The sequence below is a fragment of the Podarcis muralis genome, chromosome 3 (assembly GCF_964188315.1).
Source record: "Podarcis muralis chromosome 3, rPodMur119.hap1.1, whole genome shotgun sequence".
Taxonomy (NCBI): Eukaryota; Metazoa; Chordata; class Lepidosauria; order Squamata; family Lacertidae; genus Podarcis; species Podarcis muralis.
The window spans coordinates 70,618,996-70,636,619 of NC_135657.1; the positions used below are offsets into that span (position 1 = coordinate 70,618,996).

Consider the following 17,624-nt stretch of genomic DNA (forward strand, 5'->3'; position numbering starts at 1 on the left):
CATTAGATTCTCTTCCAACAAGAAAGAAAGTATAGGGAAGGGCTTCCTACATTTCTGGAAAAGAGCTCCTGTTGCATACATAACCAAGGACCCAGATATATGGAGTATTAATTTGCTCTTCCCAACTTCTGAGGAATCCTACATCTACACATGGCATAAACCTCTTTACCCACCTGGAACTGCCTTCATGTAAATAGTTGGCCCTAAAGATATAAAAATGAACATAAAATATATTCAATATAACCAGCAACTTGAAACATTCTGATCATAAAGCAAATATGAATTTTGGCTATGATCCAGCACAGTACTTAAATCTATGTTGCACTGTGACCATATGCGACACATCTAATCATATTGTATCATTTTGGCAAGAGATTGTACCAAATAATCATTTTCTGCACGTTGCATTTGCAACCAGTAGATTTTTTTGAACTGCATTCTAATATGTTTTGTGACTCACTGCCAGCTTGGGAGAGGCGGCAGTCCACAAACAATACAAATTATTAGGATGCTCCAATCCAAAGCGGGGTTTCAGTCAAAGCCTCCTTCCATATGTTTGCTGGAAATGTGGAGTGGGGTGGCCACTTGGGTTGGCCCACTCATGTATAAATAAACCTTTGGCAGAAGCTCTGATAGACGTATCTGAAGAGAGGAGCTTTAACAGATTTTCCTCTGAGAGGTAATGGAAACCTGTATGTAACAGCTACACCATACATTTAAAACACATGGCTGCACACCCGGAACTGTAGCTTACTCCCACCTGGAGACTGACACACAAGAGCGTGAAACATTCCCTGGGTCCCTTGCAGACATAAGCCCTGGCGCAGTAATTCCAATTGCAACCATTATAATCCGGCCATGAATAAACCGCCTCTGGTTTAATATTTAACCTTGCGACTCTTATTTTGACTTCGTTGCCCAGCATAGCTGTCAACTTTTCCCTTTTCTTGCGAGGAATCCTATTCGGAATAAGGGAATTTCCCTTTAAAAAAAGGGGAAAGTTGACAGCGATGTTGCCCAGTAGCACCAATTAAAATCATGCAACGAGACAACTGAAGCAGTTTCCCTTGAAGGGACCATGGACACTCGGCGACAGGGATCCAGTCGGACGAATCCAAAACACCAGTGGGAGACGCCTCGTTGCAAGGAGCGAGGCTCGGCGGGAGGGAGCACGAAACGGGCCACCCTCGAGCCCGTGGAGTCGCCGAAACCCGCCGCTGCTGACCAATCGGGAACGAACAGAGCCGTCTTCTGGCGATTGCCCCGCCCTCCGAGCCTGCGTTTCCCCTCCGTCCCCTTCTAATGGTCGCGTCCGTGGCCTGGAAACCTTTGGTGGGAAGCGCCACTTTGTCGGAAAGGGTCCGGATTCTTTTGAAAGGAAAGGTATTTTTTAGCCTCTCTCCCGCGGTTGCCCGGGGCTCGTCAGAACGAGCGGGAAAACCCGTGAACTCCCCTAGTCCGTCTATCCAAGTAAATGTAGAGCCATGTAGGAAATGTACGCTGTGAACCTACATATTATTATGAAGCCGGTTCCTGGAGAAAGGGGAGGGCGGAGAGCTTTGTGGATTTTTATTTTTTATTTTAATGCTATCCTGCTTCATAGCTCCTGCTCTTATCCGCATTCTAAGCAGTTGGCTGAAAATACTGGCGCGTTTTTGACTGGTCAGAAATCATTTGTCAAATCGTGTTTTTTGCAACGTTTAGAAATAGAGCCCTGTTTAAAAGTGTGCTGCACAAACGGCAGGGGCTGGAACTAGTACAGTGAGGGGGGAAAGTATTTGATCCCCTGCTAAATTTGCCCGTTTGCCCCCTAACGAAGAAATGACCAGTCCATAATTTTAATGGTAGGTTTACTGTAGCTTTGAGAGACAGAATAACAACAGGAAAACCCCCAGAAACCCAGAAGACAAAAGTCAGAGATCGATGTGCATTAGAATGAGTGAAATAAATATTTGATCCCTTTGCAGAAGACGACTTAGTACTCTGTGGCAAAACCCTTGTTTCCTTATTTCCTCAGCCTAATGGACCATTGTAACCTCAAGAAGGGGTAGCAACGTTAAGTCTTTTGCAGCATAAGCAGCAGAGTCTTGTGGCACCTTGAAAGATTATCAGATTTAGAACTGCACAAACTTTCATGGACTGGAATCCACTCCAGCACACCTCTACAAAAGCTGACGTCATAATAAATATATTAGGCTTTAATATGCTGCAGGGTTCTTGTTATTTTTGGACCAGTATAAAACTGTGTGATATACTCCATAGCATTAGTGGACAGAATTTTGCTGGACAGACCTTATTCAACCATGAAACCCACCAAATCTCAAGCCTAGTATACCGTAATCTGACAGTAAAATGGGCTTGATCCCATGTGTGCAGCCCTGAGTTCATTAGATGAAGAGTGCAGTACAAATGTGAAAATTTTTTTTTAAATCTTATTTCCTAATTTTATAAGGCATCGAATGTTCATGTTTTTCAGTGCCAAACATTTTACAGTACTGTACATATATTGAAATGTGTTTTGTTGATGGAGGTGCCTTCTCTATTCTGTGGAAGGGCAAAAATATTTCCACTTTGACTTGATGTTTTCAACTGCAACACACACAACAAACACAAAAATCTGTGCAGGTTTTAAAAAATAATGTGTAGGTAAATTGCAAAGTTGGTTCACCAAACTAAACAGCTAGAAACCTTTGGAAGTTGTTATTAGCAGCTATTTATATCATGCTTTGTATGATGAACTGTGAACTGGTAGTTTAATTGTACACATTGTATGTCAGTTTCAGACATTTCCTCTTTTACCTCTCCTCTGTGTGTTGGCCTATGACTGCAAGCAGTAAACATTTGATCACATTCATTCATCATAAGAGTGGCTCTGTTGTGCATTCATTAGAATTGTTATTTTTTTGTTGTTGGAATGGAGAGGAGAGGGAGAGAGAGAAGAAAACATGCAGATTAAAGAAATGTAATAGTCTAAACTCAGTTCATATTAGGAAAAAGTGTCAGAGCCCTTGCCTCTGATAAATTATGTACTGTATGCTCACTGGGAAGATTTAATGATCTCCCTCTTCCTTAGTATATCTGTATTATAGAGAAAGCATAACATAGCTCTAAGGAGCATGGTGGCCTTCCCCACCAAAAAAGAAAAAAGACACAAAATATCAGAAGGTAATGGTAAGCAGGAATTTAATCTAAAATAAACCAGCAGCTAAAACATGTTATGGAAGATTTAAACAAAGGAACCAGATGTACTAAAGTTTTCCTCATTTGATTTTTCAACAGTCAGGCTGGGGAGAACTGAAATGCCAAAATATTTTGAGAAAATATTGATCTCAATCATGCTGTTGCTGTTTCTTAGAAGGGAAAAAAACAAATACTTGTTCTTTCCATTGGTACTCTTTTATCAGAAATAAACTTTGGGGAATTATCAACCAAATTCTACTTGTCATGTGCAAAGTTCAAAGGAAGTTCAAAACCTAAGATGTTTTAAAGCAGGGTACGAAGGCCACTCTCTACTAGATTTTTTTTTAAAGTACTTGTTGATCCATAAACTGTTCCAACATGAATGCCGTGGCTATCAAAGCAACAGGAGGTTCGATGAATATGAATATTCTATGAATAATCTCTGCATTCTGCCAGGACTGTCAAAGGCACAATATATTGATGTTGCCCCATGCTTTGGGGTGACTTTCTCTTCTTCACAGATGGTATCTTTTGCAGACACTGTTTGCAGATGTGTAGTTGGACATTGTGCAGTTTCATGTTGACCTTTTGTTCCACTCAAAGGAATGACTAGCTAATTGGCTGTGTTTTAGTTTAGAGAAGAAATTGTGCTTGCTTGCATACTCCACCTTCTCTTTACTTTGTTATTTAAACAGTGGCAGAGCTGCTGTAGTTTTGAAAGGGCCTTCAGCAAAGTCCTATCCAGTGGGTCCCAGTCTGTATTGTTACACCTCTGGCCAGGACTTACCTTGCAGTGACAACAGTGAGTGACCCTTTTAAGTCCCGCAATAACCCTAGTGTACCATTGCTCTGAGGCATAGTAGGAAATTAAGAAGGCTGTGAGCCACTGCTAAGGAAGCCTGTAGCTGAGTGAAAACGCATCCAGACTAATGGACCCTGCCAGGTGGCTGGGATCCAAGAAACTGCCCAAAAGTGCCAGGTGCTGTCAATGAAGCTGAACGGATACCTCTTAAGCTTTATTTCCAGAAGAACCTATTCAATCAAGTGCATGGGTGAGGTCCCCTATGCTAATCCCTCTTAAGATATCTATGGATTAAGAGCCCTCCATATCTTGTTCCACAATGGACAGATCTTTTAAAAAAGTATTCTTAGATTTTAAAAAAAAAATAAAATCACTATATAAGAAATCCTTGTCTTTAGAATTTTATTTTCACACACACCCCCTTTTCTCCTTCCACTTCTCATAACAGAACATGACCAAGGCAAAGATTGCAGTCATTGGTGCAGGGCTCATTGGCCTCTCTACTGCTGTTTGCATTTCGGAATCTGTCTCAGACTGCAGCGTGACTGTCATTGCTGACAGGTTTACCCCCAATACAACAAGTGATGTAGCTGCTGGGATGCTCATTCCTCATATATACCCAGGTGAGTGGAATTTCCTTCCTAAGATGCAAAATGTAAATAGGCATAGATTTTTGCTTTATGTATTTATTTGTTTTCCGCCCTTCTCCCTAATGTCCCAGGGTGGGTTACAACATTAAAACACAATATTAAAAATGGTTTTAAGCAACTCACAACAATAAACATAAGGTGGGTTCTAAACATATACGCCTCAAGTGTCAAAAGCAAAGGTAAAGAGGTGCATCTTCAGCATCCTCCAGATGATTTTCTGTATTTACTATCAGCTCCCAAAACAGGCTTCAGAGAGGGGTAACTGTCGTTTTCAGGGCTGATTCCATGACAAGTGGATCAGTGCACCACGAGCAACAAAACACTGAAGTGGTTGCTGTGAAATGAGTGCTGCTGTTGCCAAATTGAGGTGCATGTACAGTTGATTCATAATTTACACACATTTAACTTGTGCAAATCCAGCTTTATGTGCTTGGCCAAAAAGGATTCCTCCCACCATTGCACTCACCTTGGGAGCATTTTCAGAGATGCAGGGAGTGTGTTTTATTCACGATTTTGGCTTTATCCCTGGAACATAACCTCCACATATGTTTAGCATCAACTGTACATCTCTCTCTCTCTCTTTTTTTACAGTAGTTCTATAAGGGGGAAAAAGTAGCAAATCTAAAATATTACGCATTGCACTTGCACCCAATCAATAAGCTACTAACATTCTTTGTAATATTGCCAGGCTAGGGTCCTTCCAAAACTCCATCCAAAGAGCCTTGTACACCGTGCCTATTATAGTACCCCTATTGCTGCATGCAAGACTTTCCCCTGTTCTGGACTCTGTATGTACACTTTGCTTCCAGGCAGAAATATTTGCATTGTTTATTTGGCCATGTTACATACATCATAGAAGCTGGAAAATATATCCGTTCATCTACGTATGAAGGTAGTCAGTATTTTACAGGAAGCAGCAGCAATCACTTTGCAAGACTAGATTACAAATCAAGCTACCGTCAAGCTTCATTGTATTCTAGATGTTTCGCTCAGTATGGAGAATAGAGATATGAAACTATAAATTTAAAACATCATTTAAATTGTGTTCTCTTCTTCTGTGCAGACACACCGGTTCATCAACAGAAGCAGTGGTTTAAGGAGACCTTTGACTACCTGTCAATAATCTGTAATTCCTCAGAAGCTTCAGAGGCTGGGATTCATTTGGTCTCTGGGTAAATAAGGAAGGCTGTACTATGCTTACTAAAAGCAGAGGGACAGGCAAGCCTGTTGGCCAAGCAGAGTCCAAGGCACATAAAGCAGTGAAGGTCTGGACAGTGCCTGTGTGACTGTCTGGGTAGGAACCCAATGTACACTGACTTGAGGAAGAAAGGTGGGCTATAAATACAATAAACACTTAAAAATGCATGCATTGTAATTGTAATTTGTGGCCACGTTTTAGAAGGGGAGAGAGACAAAACCAATATGCGCTCATGAATGACTAGTATTACTGAATACTGTGTCCGGTTCTGGGTGCCACAATTTAAGATGGACATTTACAAGCTGGAACACGTGCAGAGGAGGGCATGATCAAGGGTCTGGAAACCAAGCCTTATGAGGAACAGTTGAAGGAGCTGGGTATGTTTAGCTTGAAAAAGAGGAGACTGAGAGGAGATATGATAGCTACACCTTCAAATATCTAAAAGGCTGTCACATGGAGCAAGTTGGTTTTCTCCTGCTCTGGAGGGTAAGTAGGACCTGGCTTCAAGTTACAAGAAAGGAAATTCTGACCAAACATCAGGAAGAACTTTCTCACAGTAAGAGCTGTTTAACAGCGGAACAAACTCTAGGGAGGCGGTAGACTCTCCTTCATTGGAGATTTTTAACAGAGGTTGGATGGCCATCTGTCATGGATGCTTTACTTGAGATTCCTGCATTGCAGGGGTTGAGTTAGATGACTCTTGAGGTCCCTTCTAACTCTTTGATTCTATGATGATGATGATTATTTAAATTTCTATACCACCCTTCATCCGGTGGTTTGCAATATAAAAACATGAAAATACATACCATAATAACAAACAAAAACAATGCAATTCTATGAAAATAACATCCTAAATGGAACCCTTGGGATATGCTGTTCCAAGTGTGGTATCTGTTTCCCCCCACTGTCTCATAAGCACATGTTTTGGTATCATATGAATGAATGGTAGAAATTTATTTGGGACTGGTCTCCCAATGGCTATTCATTATGGTGGCTGTTTAACAGCTTCGTATTAAAAGCAGGAGAGCAACAGTAGGAGAGGACTGTTGCCACTAAGCCCAGCTTGTGGACTTTACAAAGGCCCTAGTTTGGTTATGGGGGGAAATACATCTTAGGAACAGGTGTAGCAGGAGCATGGAACTACCCCCCCCCAAAAAAAAAACAACCCCAACCACAATTATATGAAATAATTTTGTTCTTAGATAATGATTTTCCAATAAATGTAACAGAACAGAATGGCTATGTGTTTTACGTTCCTCCTCCCCTTTCATGTCTATGAGCTGGCAGATCTTTAAAACCATTCCTGAAGAGAAGCCTCCATTCTGGTCTGATGTGGTTCTGGGGTTTCGCTCGATGACTGAACAGGAAATGAAGAAATTTCCGCAGCACAAATGTGGCCAGGCCTTTACTACACTGAAGTGTGACTGCCCACCCTATTTGCTTTGGCTGGAGAAAAGGTATGAGTGTTTGGATGGACACATTGCTATAACAAATGAAAGAACCATCTTATTGGATAAGACCAAGAGCCTTCTATCCGAGCATCCTGCCTCCACCAGCAGCCAGACAGATGCCTCTGCATGCTCACAAGCAGAATGTGATGGCCCTTTGTCTGGTCAGGGATGATGGGGATTGTAGGACCACAGCTTCCCTGTCCCAGCTTTCAACACACTGCCATTTTCTTATTGTGGTGATGTGATGCAAAGTGAAACAAAGACCAAATGTTAAGAAAGTGCTCCCTGGTTGTAATGCAATGGCACTTCTATTCTTACACCATGTTACAACATGGGCTGGCAGTTCTTGCTTCAAAGCGATCACACGCTGAGTGCTCTTTATTCTTCCAGTGTGCTGTTCTGACATATGAGCAACCTCACGGGGAACTCATGCCTTGTCATGTTTCATTTTTTAAACAGTCCTGAAATTGGTGCCGACGCTCAACTAAATTGCAGAATCCATTTAGTATCTGTCAGGCAGGCCTGTGGGCAAAGGCCTCTGCTGCCCCTCATTTCTGTCTTACACTCTTGTAATTTCCCAAAGGAGCTGCCTGATCCTCAGAGCGAGTCATTGGCACAAAACTCACTCAAATAAATGCTGTTTTGCTGATAGGCCCGTTTGAAGGATGGTGTCCAAGTAGCTGAAACAAATGATTAAGATTTCTTCCACTGAGTGGGTCAGAAGGAAGTGTCTATTAGATGTGTAATTTATTGTGTACCCTCAAGTGCCCTGAGCACTATTTATGGTGCTGTTCATCAAAAGATACAAAAAGAGAATCAATCATAAGCACTTGGCTGGAGCCCACGAGCCACTTCTGTAGGCAAGAAGAGCTTTGATTGGGGCACGTCGGCTACTTTTCGACTGTCACAACAAACTTCAGAAACATTAAATTGGGAGTGACCTCAAAGCCACTTCCAATTCAGGAGATGCAGCTGCAGCATAAATGATGAGCAGCCTCTTCTTCAGACCAAAGGAATTAAGAGTCTACCACCTTCTGATGCATTCAGTTCCATGGCAGCATAATTTTCAGCTGCATAAACATTGCAATAGCTTAACAAAAAAAACTAAAATAAAAAAAACCTGGGAAAACAAAAACATCTTTGCCTCCCAGTAAAATGATTGCCACTGAGAGGGGGCACGTCCCATGAACAACTGATTTGTTGAAGGCACAAGAGGGTCATGGTTTTTTAAAAAAGAATTGTGCCCACCTGTGAGGATGCATTGGTGCGGCACAGACAAGTGAGATTTCAGCATAAACCAAGGGCCAACTTAATGTCCATCAGCTCTTGTATCCTGCTTTAGCCTGACACTGGGATGCATTATTTTCAGGTAGAGGTAGATGGGAAATGTGCTTTTGCTTTTTCAAGGATGGGCACAATGAGCAGTTTCCTGTAATTTTGATCTATGTGGGTTTCTGTGTCCTTTTATTACCAGACTAGCACATGTGTTTGCAACTGAACAGATGTTTTGTAAGAGCACAAAACACCCCTGGGAAATGCAGCCTCCCTCAAAGCTCTGTTCTCTAACTTTGTTCAGTGCATTTTTGATGATGATGATGATGATGATGATGATGATGATGATTTATAGTGTTTATAACCCGCACTTCAACCGGCAGGTTCACAGGCGGTGCACAATGTTATATTGATACTTTAATGTCAAACAAAACCAATAACGATAATAAAATCAACCAATCCATCTGCTGAAGATCAATTCATTAGCTCCAAAGACCTGAAGAAAAAAAGTACACATCTTTATGTGATGGCGGGAGGCTGGTGTTGGGGGGTGGGAAGCTTTTATCTTCCATGGGGGAGAGTTCCACAGTTGCAGAGTCACAAGAGAGAAGGTCTTGTTCTGTGCCATCATAACCATGAACCACCACTGTCAATAGAGCTGCAGGCAGGGCCTTTCATATAAATCTTAAGGCCTGGGCTGGCAGATGGTGAGAGAGGAGAGCTCCTTCAAATTCCTGAGTCTCAATCTGTATAGGTCTTTACACACCACCTCCACCTCAAATTGGGCAAACAGAGAGCAAACAGGCAGGCAGTGCAGCTCAGCCTCTTATGTAATACAGACTCGGAATTAAAACACAGAGGAGTGAGAATCATCAGTAGGATTGTGCAGGCAAGCTTCTGCTTTAAGTAGCAGAAGCTTCCACAGTGGGTTAAAAAAAACAAAAAAACTTCTGTTTTTCTGAACAGCAATCTCCAGCACCAAATCACGAACAGCTCTGAAAGTCTCCTCAGTTCCATAATTGACATGTGGATTGGTGGGCAACTGTGCAAGAAACAGAAGTCTAAAGTTCTTGTGGGTGCACAAAACTAATTGCATGATACTTTGGATCTTGACTCAGCACTTTTCCTGATCCCTGGAAAAACTGCTCTTTGGTGGAGAAAAACTGCTCTTTGCTGGAGAATGAAGGAGACCACCTAACCTGTGATTAGTTGTACATTTCCCACTTGTTCAGTCCTTTGTTATTCTTTCCAAATTGCATATTTTTCCTGCTTAGATCGTAGAGACATTGGGACTTACCAAAACACACACACAGCCACACTTTTTGATTTTTGTTCCACTAACTTTACATAAATGAAGAAGTGTGTATCTGAAGAAGTGTGCATGCACACGAAAGCTTATACCAAGAACAAACTTAGTTGGTCTCTAAGATGCTACTGGACAATTTTTTAAATTTTTTTTTATGTATTTCAACTGCGTCAGACCAAAACAGCTACCTACCTGAATCTTTACATTAATGAGATATTCTACAATTTGAATAGATACTTTATCTCTTGACTAAACTGGTGGCTATGAACTGATAGCTGAAGGAGATAGGATATACTCAGCATTATTTCTATAAATGCATGCTTTAATTTTAATTGTTAATTGATTTTAGTATTTATACTCCACCCAGTCACTCTGGGCGGCTCCCAACAGAACACTAAAACAGAATAAAACTTCAAACATTAAAAATTTCCCTAAACAAATGGATCCCATTTGACTTGTGTACACTTCTATTCCATAAGGTTTTTCAATCTCTTCACTGGTTTTTTCCTCAACAGTTTCTTTTTTAAAAAAGTAGGATGAGATTATCTGGATTGCATATTGGGACCTTTCTGTTTTTTTCTTTCCATCTTTCTATTTCACACTAGTCAAAGACCATCTAAATTATCTTATATCCTTGGCCTGCGTAACAGTCAGGCAAAACATTCACACTGATAGGTAATGATTTCACCTCTTGATTTTTTTTCTTTGCAGGCTGAAAAGAAATGGGGGCCAGGTACATGCTAGAAAAATCAAAGACCTGTGGGACCTGCGGAGTGACTATGACATCATAGTGAATTGCTCTGGCATTGGCTCCAGGAAGCTCGTGGGTGACCTCGAGATACACCCCGTCAGAGGTCAGGTTCTCAAGGTCAAGGCCCCTTGGGTAACACATTTCATTCGGGACGGCGATGGATTAACCTACATCTACCCAGGGATGCACAACATAACGTTAGGTGGGACACGGCAAAAAGGCAACTGGAAGCTGTCTCCAGATCCCAGTACCAGCAAAGACATATTTGGCCGATGTTGTGCTCTTGAGCCATCCCTTCAGGCAGCTCAGGATATAAAGGTGAGGGTGGGCCTGAGGCCATCCAGGTCAGCCGTGAGAGTCCAGAAAGAGATACTGGTTCGAGGCAGTGGAAAGCTTCTGGTGGTGCACAATTACGGACATGGGGGCGGTGGATTTTCCGTGCACCAGGGTACAGCTAAAGAAGCAACCCAGCTGGTTAAAGAGTGCATTGCAGCCCTTGAAATGTCAAGGCATAAGGCAAAACTTTAGGTGAACGTTCATATTCTCATTTCTCTCTCTCAGTAATTATTGGGTTGATTTACAGAGGCATCTCTCTCTTGGGTTGATTTACAGAGGCATCTCTCTCTTGACAGCTGAGCACTTGATGGCCAGCAGGGGAATGTGAGAACTGGCTGAAAGGTGATGGGAGGAGAGGTTCTGTCTGCAGTGTTTAATCTGTAATGCAGTTGAATACAAAATATTGAGTCCCCAACCCTTGCAAAATTTTCTGTTGTGCAGCTCCATTTCACCAGCAGAGGGCAGCATTGGATCAGTCACTTATTTGAGCCCTATTTAAGGTGCTTGGGAATGGGGGATGCTCCGCATGGTATCTCTGTCTTTAAAAACCAGGGATGGCTTGGATGGTTCAGAAGCTACAGCACTGTGGCATTCCAAGAGTCTCCTACAAGGCCCTCAGTTGGTCCAGGCCAGACTTCCCCCAATATTTCCCAGAGCAACCTGCTGTCACCACCTACTCCTTTACATAGAGGAATCAGATTTTCCCTTTATTGGCTGCAATTCAAAATCAGTATGTGGAGTGAGATCTGCTAACTTGGAATCCCCCAGACCAGAATACATTCATAAATTTAAAATTGGTATATAATTTTGGATGGAGCGCCATCCAAGCAAGTGGACTTTTAATATAGAATAACAAAGAATTATGCTGTCATAACCTGGCATGTTTGTCTCTTCTCTTCAGCAGCTCTAACACCACTCTGACTCAGCTCACTGCTCTCCCTAACACTCTGCTAATTCCTCGTCTGCGTCATTCTCCACTCTCCAATGATCTCTATCAATTGACTCCGCCTGTCACACACTCTGACTCCACCCAGCACCCCATACCAGTCCCCTGCTGCCAATCATTCTTCCGCTCATTCTTCTGTTCTGAACATCATCTTAATAAAGGATTTCCTCTGCAGAAGCCAATATACTGGTAAGAAGCACAGGGAGCAAGCCCCAGGGGGGTTATTCAGCACATACTTCGCTGAAATGAAGACCAGCCTCCCATTTATTTCAGTGGGGCTTGTGGATTTATTTATTTTTTTAAAAAAAGGGCAAGGGGCAGACTTTGCCAATGTGATGGGTTGACTAACCGTCTCCTATTTTGAATGGAAAAAATTCTGCAGCTGTTTCTTTTTAGTGCATGTCTTTGTTCATGGTGGAAGCTTTCCCAATGATGGCTATTTATTTATGAAATTTATATCCTGCACCTTCCTCCCAAGAAGCCCTGGGTGGCTATGCAAAAGCCTTCCTTTGTGAACACACGAGCGGCATCTGCTATCCTCGAGCAAGTGCTGTGTGTGGCCACAGTGCCAAAACATCATCCTTCAAACTATAGAGCAGAGCCATATATCATAAGCTGCAGACCGTGAAGCTGCAGGCAGTTGTAGATTACAGTTGCCGTTATCTTTTATGTTACTAGCTTGTTGCACGATGCTGCCAAATTCCTGGGCTTTAATAGTCAGACCATTACGCTGCCTGTAACTCTTTACAAGTAGCTCTGAGCAAAACTGCTCACCTTTCCTGAATACAGAACAGCGCATTCCTCGCTATAGTCACCCCAGCAACATTTTCAGATGTTGCTGGTGCTGAGTAGCATTGCAGGCAGCCCAAGCGTTTGAAGTACAGCTTCAAGACAACGGGATGTAAGAAAGCAGCCTCAGCTAGCCCTGTGTCGGTTCATTTCATCCACGATACCTGCCAACTTGGAATCCCACTTGCTGCAGCGCTAGAGATGGGAAGACTGCAGCTTCTCTCTCACTTCCTCCTCAGTCATTCCTCAGCAATCCAGTTCCAGGCTCTGAGTTGCAACCTGGCGTGTGTGTGTGTGTGTGTGTGTGTGTGTGTGTGCACACACACACACACACACACACACATTTCGCTCTGGGGTATCCAACTGTCCAGGTGTTTTGAACTATGATTTCCATAATCTCCAGCTGAGATTATAGGAGTTGTAAACATCTGAGGCCTCTGTGCTGGCTGTCCCCAATTTAGCTTCTTATGAGAAGCTTTCACTTTTTCCTTCTGCTTCCAAATTGTAAAGGTAAAGGGACCCCTGACAGTTAAGTCCAGTCGCGAACGAATCTGGGGTGTGGCACTCATCTCACTCTACTGGCTGCAGAAGCTGGTGTTTGTCCGCTCCACAGACAGTTTTTCTGGGTCATGTGGCCAGCATGACTAAGCCGCTTCTGGCACAACGGAACATGACACCAGTGCACAGAAATGCTGTTTACCTTTCCACCGGAGTGGTACCTATTAATCTACTTGCACTTTTTGGGGGGTGTGCTTTCGAACTGCCCAGTTGGCAGGAGCTGGGACCGAGCAATGGGAGCTCACCCTGTTGCGGGGATTTGAACCGCTGACTTTCTGATCGGCAAGCCCAAGGCTCAGTGGTTTAGACCACAGCGCCACCCACATCCCTCTTCCCAAACTGTAGGTTTCCTTTATAAATCATTTATAAATCTTACACATCTAAGAAAATTATCAAGTCCTAAAGATTTCAGGGAAGGGTAAGGTCACCCCCAGAAAGTATTTTGTGGGAGTGATTCAAGCTCATACCAGGGAATTGGAACAAATGCTCCATAATCCACCGTCTGCACAAGGATTGTGAAAGCAAATCAGGATGAATCGCTCAATAAATTGGCTGTCTGGAGGAGCCTATAAGCATTGCTGTGGAAACCAACTGGGATTTCAAAGTGCTTCTCTTTGGGATATATATCACATGTATTATTTGAGTTCCTGGCTTCTGTCGCTGTCATTTGGTTATCTTCTGTATGTTTCCAGGGAGAAGAATATTGTTCCATGTTTCCAGTTCAATTTTGCCTTCAGATCTCTTTCAGAGAGATGAAAGGGGGAGCATTTGGGAAATCAGCAGGAATGCAATATGCTCACCTGAATGCAAGAGCAAATGCTGTTCCTCAGAGAATAGGCTCTGCTAAAAAAGACAATTTCTATATTAAGTCACATTTTCATCTCACCCTTCTTCCAAGCTAGAAATGGGAAACCTCTGGCCCTCCAGGTGTTGTTGGACACCAACTCCCATCACCCCAGCCAGCACAGGTAGTTGTCAGGGCTGATGGGAGTTGTAGTCCAGCAACATCTGGAGGGTATCACATCAGGGTCCATATTCTTGCTGTCAGCCAATCAGGCTGCAGTTCTATGCACATGTATCAGTAAGGCCCACTGAACTCAGGTTCACTTATGAGCAGACATGCCTAAAATCACACTGCTTGACTCTCACAAATCAGAGACCAATTGTTTCAGAGCATATGAACTAACAACACTTTAGGAGACACCTTGATAGCCCCAACTCTTGGAAAGTCTTTCTTTGCACCACTGAATATTGATATTCTTAGAGCACAATCAAGGAAGTTGATCGGTTGGTGTTCAGGGACAGAGAAGAGATTCCAGTTTAACTTCATTAAAATTTCATGTGAGATGAGAGCTAACACTTTGAATTAGTAGTCTCTGGTTTAGCAGATGGGGTTCCGCCTCCAGGGGGCAAAATTGGCAAGGCTTGTTAGGCACACCGTAAGATTCATTTAGGAAGGGAATAGAGACAAGCTTTTCTTGCATCCCACAAAAGGAAGAGAACATATTCAATGTGGATTTCGGCTCTCAGCTTTGCATTTTTTGCCAAACAACAGGAGAGGCAAGCTCGGATTGTAAGGTTAATTTAAGCAGTACTTTTTGTAGATTAGGCCAGAAGTTTCCAACCTTTTTGGATCCATGGCTCCCTTGACATTCTTTCTGCGGCACCCCTGTGGGGCTCAGGAGCCCAGTTATGTCACCCCTTGCTCACAGAGCCAGCAGCCCCTCACCCCTTTTCAAACACTGGTTGAAAACCACTGGATTACGCAGCTGAATCCCTCTGTCCACCATGTTTTGGAAAAAGTCTCTTAGTAATCATGGATTGCAGGGCTGAAACAGAGTTGTAAGGTCAAAAGGAAAGGAATTTACAAAGCTTTCTCTAACTTAATTTACTTTTCAAATGAAAAGCAGTAAGAAATATGAGAGAAGAGGCTTTCTTACTATGAAGGAAACACATTATTTGTTATTCCTTCAGATACCAACCTGTTTTCCTCCAGGGTGATGCTATAGCATCATCTGCAACCATTCTGTGTCCTCCAACACAGATTATTTAGATCCATTCCAATCTGGGTTCAGGCCTGGCCACAGAACTGAGTCAACCTTGGTTGCCCTGATGGATGACCTTTTCAGACAGCAGGGAGTGCAACCTTGCTCCTCCTCCTCAGTCTCTCGTCGGCATTTGATACCATCGCCCATGGTATCCTCCTAGCCTGGCTCCAGGGTTTGGGAATTGGGGACACTGTATTACAGTGGTTCCAACCCTACATTCAGGACCAAGTCCAGAGTACAGCATTGGGAGAGTTCCTTTCAGCCCCCTGGTCGCTACATTTACCTTATCTCTAGTGCTATTTAATAGTGTTACTGGCCTGGAAAAGGCGGCATTCTGCTAATCTCATACACTCTATAGTAGTAAAATGCTGGAAATTATCAGTAATAATAACAGGAAGTAGGTGCAAAAAAGAACGATAATAAATGACTTAGAAATAGAGTTCCCTCTGGCAGTATCTACTCAATATTATTTTTCTCCTTTTTATACAGTTGAGACTAATTGCTGGCCTGATACAAGAATAGCCTTTGATATTTAGCCTCAGGGAGTGAAACATGCTTCCGAAGGCAGCCATGTCAATATTTAATCGTTAGATGTGATGCAAATGGGTGAGAAAATAAGGTTGCTCTGAGCCTTTGCATTCAAAATTAAAAATATTTCCAGCTGCAAATGTTAGGGGTGGGGGTGGGGACTTTGGGCATAGCTACCAATGTTTCAGAACAGGCAGATAACAGAATGTGAGTTTAAACAGCCCTGAAGGTGGCTTCCAAAACAACGGCAAGTGAACAACATTACAGAATACACTATAAAAGTAGAGCATCCATTGTTAAACTATTACAACGATCAAAACAGCAGGAGGAAAAGCAGAAAGCAAACAAAAACTGCAGGTACAAACCAGATAGAAGGGCCTTAAATACTATTAAAAGCCAAAGAAGCAGAATGGACTTTACCAGGTGCCAGAAGGATAAGGGTGAGAGTGCCAGGTCAACCTATTTAAGGAGAGAATTATCTCTACCTAGCCTACCTCACAGGGTTGTTGAAATGATAAAGTGAAGAGGGGAAGAACTATGTATACCACTCTGAGCTCGTTAGAGCAAATGAAATAATGATACTGACAGTTATTTTAAAAATTGTTAAGGCTTTTGACACCTTAAAAACTAGCATGTATATTATGGCACAAGCCTTTGTAGACTAAAGTCCACTTCATCAAATGCAAATGTTATTGTCAACTGGTAGGTACGTGTATAACAGGAACAGAGCATGGAAGGAGCATCTGTCACCCTCCAAATGTTGCTGGACCTCAGCTCTCATCAACCATAACATTTGATCCTGCTGACTAAGGCTGACAACATCAGGTTCCCCATCCCTGGTGTGCAGGGAGAAAATGGCAAGCAATGGGGCCAAATGGCAACCAAACGCAATAAGCACTGCCTGTGACAATTCCGGGTAAATATTGTAGCGACATGCGCACCATATGGCTTCCCCCAAATAATCCTGGCAACTGTAGTTTGCTATGGGTGCTGAGAACTGTAGATGTTTGAGAGGTAAACTATAGTTCTTAGGATTGTGGGAGGGGGTTGCTTCAAATACATGGTGTGTATGCAGTCTTAAGATAAGCAAAGTGACAGTTCCCAACAGCAGCGATAATAACAAAACTATCATAGCATTGGGGAGTTAGTTAGCTCCTGTAGTGGGCCAGGAAACCATTGCCTCAATTCAAACCTAAACAAAATCAATCAACTGGCTTGATAAGTTCAAATTCAGCAGGTGTCTCCTGATAGCAAGGGCAGCCAGAGTGGGCATCTGAATATGACCACAGCTGACAAGTAGGCTTATGCAGCAGAAGGCAGCCTGTCCCCAGGCCATTTAAACTTCCAAAGGTCAAAAACAGCACTTTGAACAGAGCCCATAACGAAAGACGCAGAAAGATCTTGTAATACTGGAGTGATATATTCATGGCAGTTAACAACCTGGTGGCTGCATTCTGTAAAAGTTGGAAATTTCCAGACAGTTTTGACAAGCAGCTCTAGATGCTGTTGATTAAAATACTTCAGCCTGTATGTTATCAACCAAAACAGAAGACAAGCCCTGCATGTCACTTAAGTAAAGGTTCCTTACCATTCTGATACTGATATCATCATCATGCCTCTGTCCCTTAGTGGAGCCCAGGGGGGTGCACAAATATGTTAAGACACCCACCATAAAACAACCACACTAAATACCTTGTAGAAATTTCCTATCAACCACAAACAATACATAGGGAGAAAACACCTAGCATCAGAAAAACAAATATGATTCTATGATTCTGTGTACATTAAGGGGTAAGGGGAAGGATGCCC

General features: G+C 42.6%; 1 protein-coding gene across 2 annotated transcripts; it reads left to right on the top strand.

Annotated features, from left to right (window-relative positions):
- Positions 1-956: 956 nt before the first annotated feature.
- Positions 957-11,138, top strand: DDO (D-aspartate oxidase). 2 transcript variants are annotated; one of them, XM_028723165.2, is made up of 5 exons: positions 957-1,383; positions 4,431-4,605; positions 5,696-5,804; positions 7,111-7,287; positions 10,571-11,138. In XM_028723165.2, exons 1-5 carry the CDS (start codon positions 1,303-1,305, stop codon positions 11,136-11,138), a joined length of 1,110 nt encoding a protein of 369 aa, XP_028578998.2. In that variant the 5' UTR covers positions 957-1,302. The 2 variants fall into 2 exon arrangements, with proteins under 2 accessions (XP_028578998.2, XP_077782217.1); XM_077926091.1 differs by lacking the exon at positions 957-1,383 and adding an exon at positions 3,421-4,232.
- Positions 11,139-17,624: the final 6,486 nt, after the last annotated feature.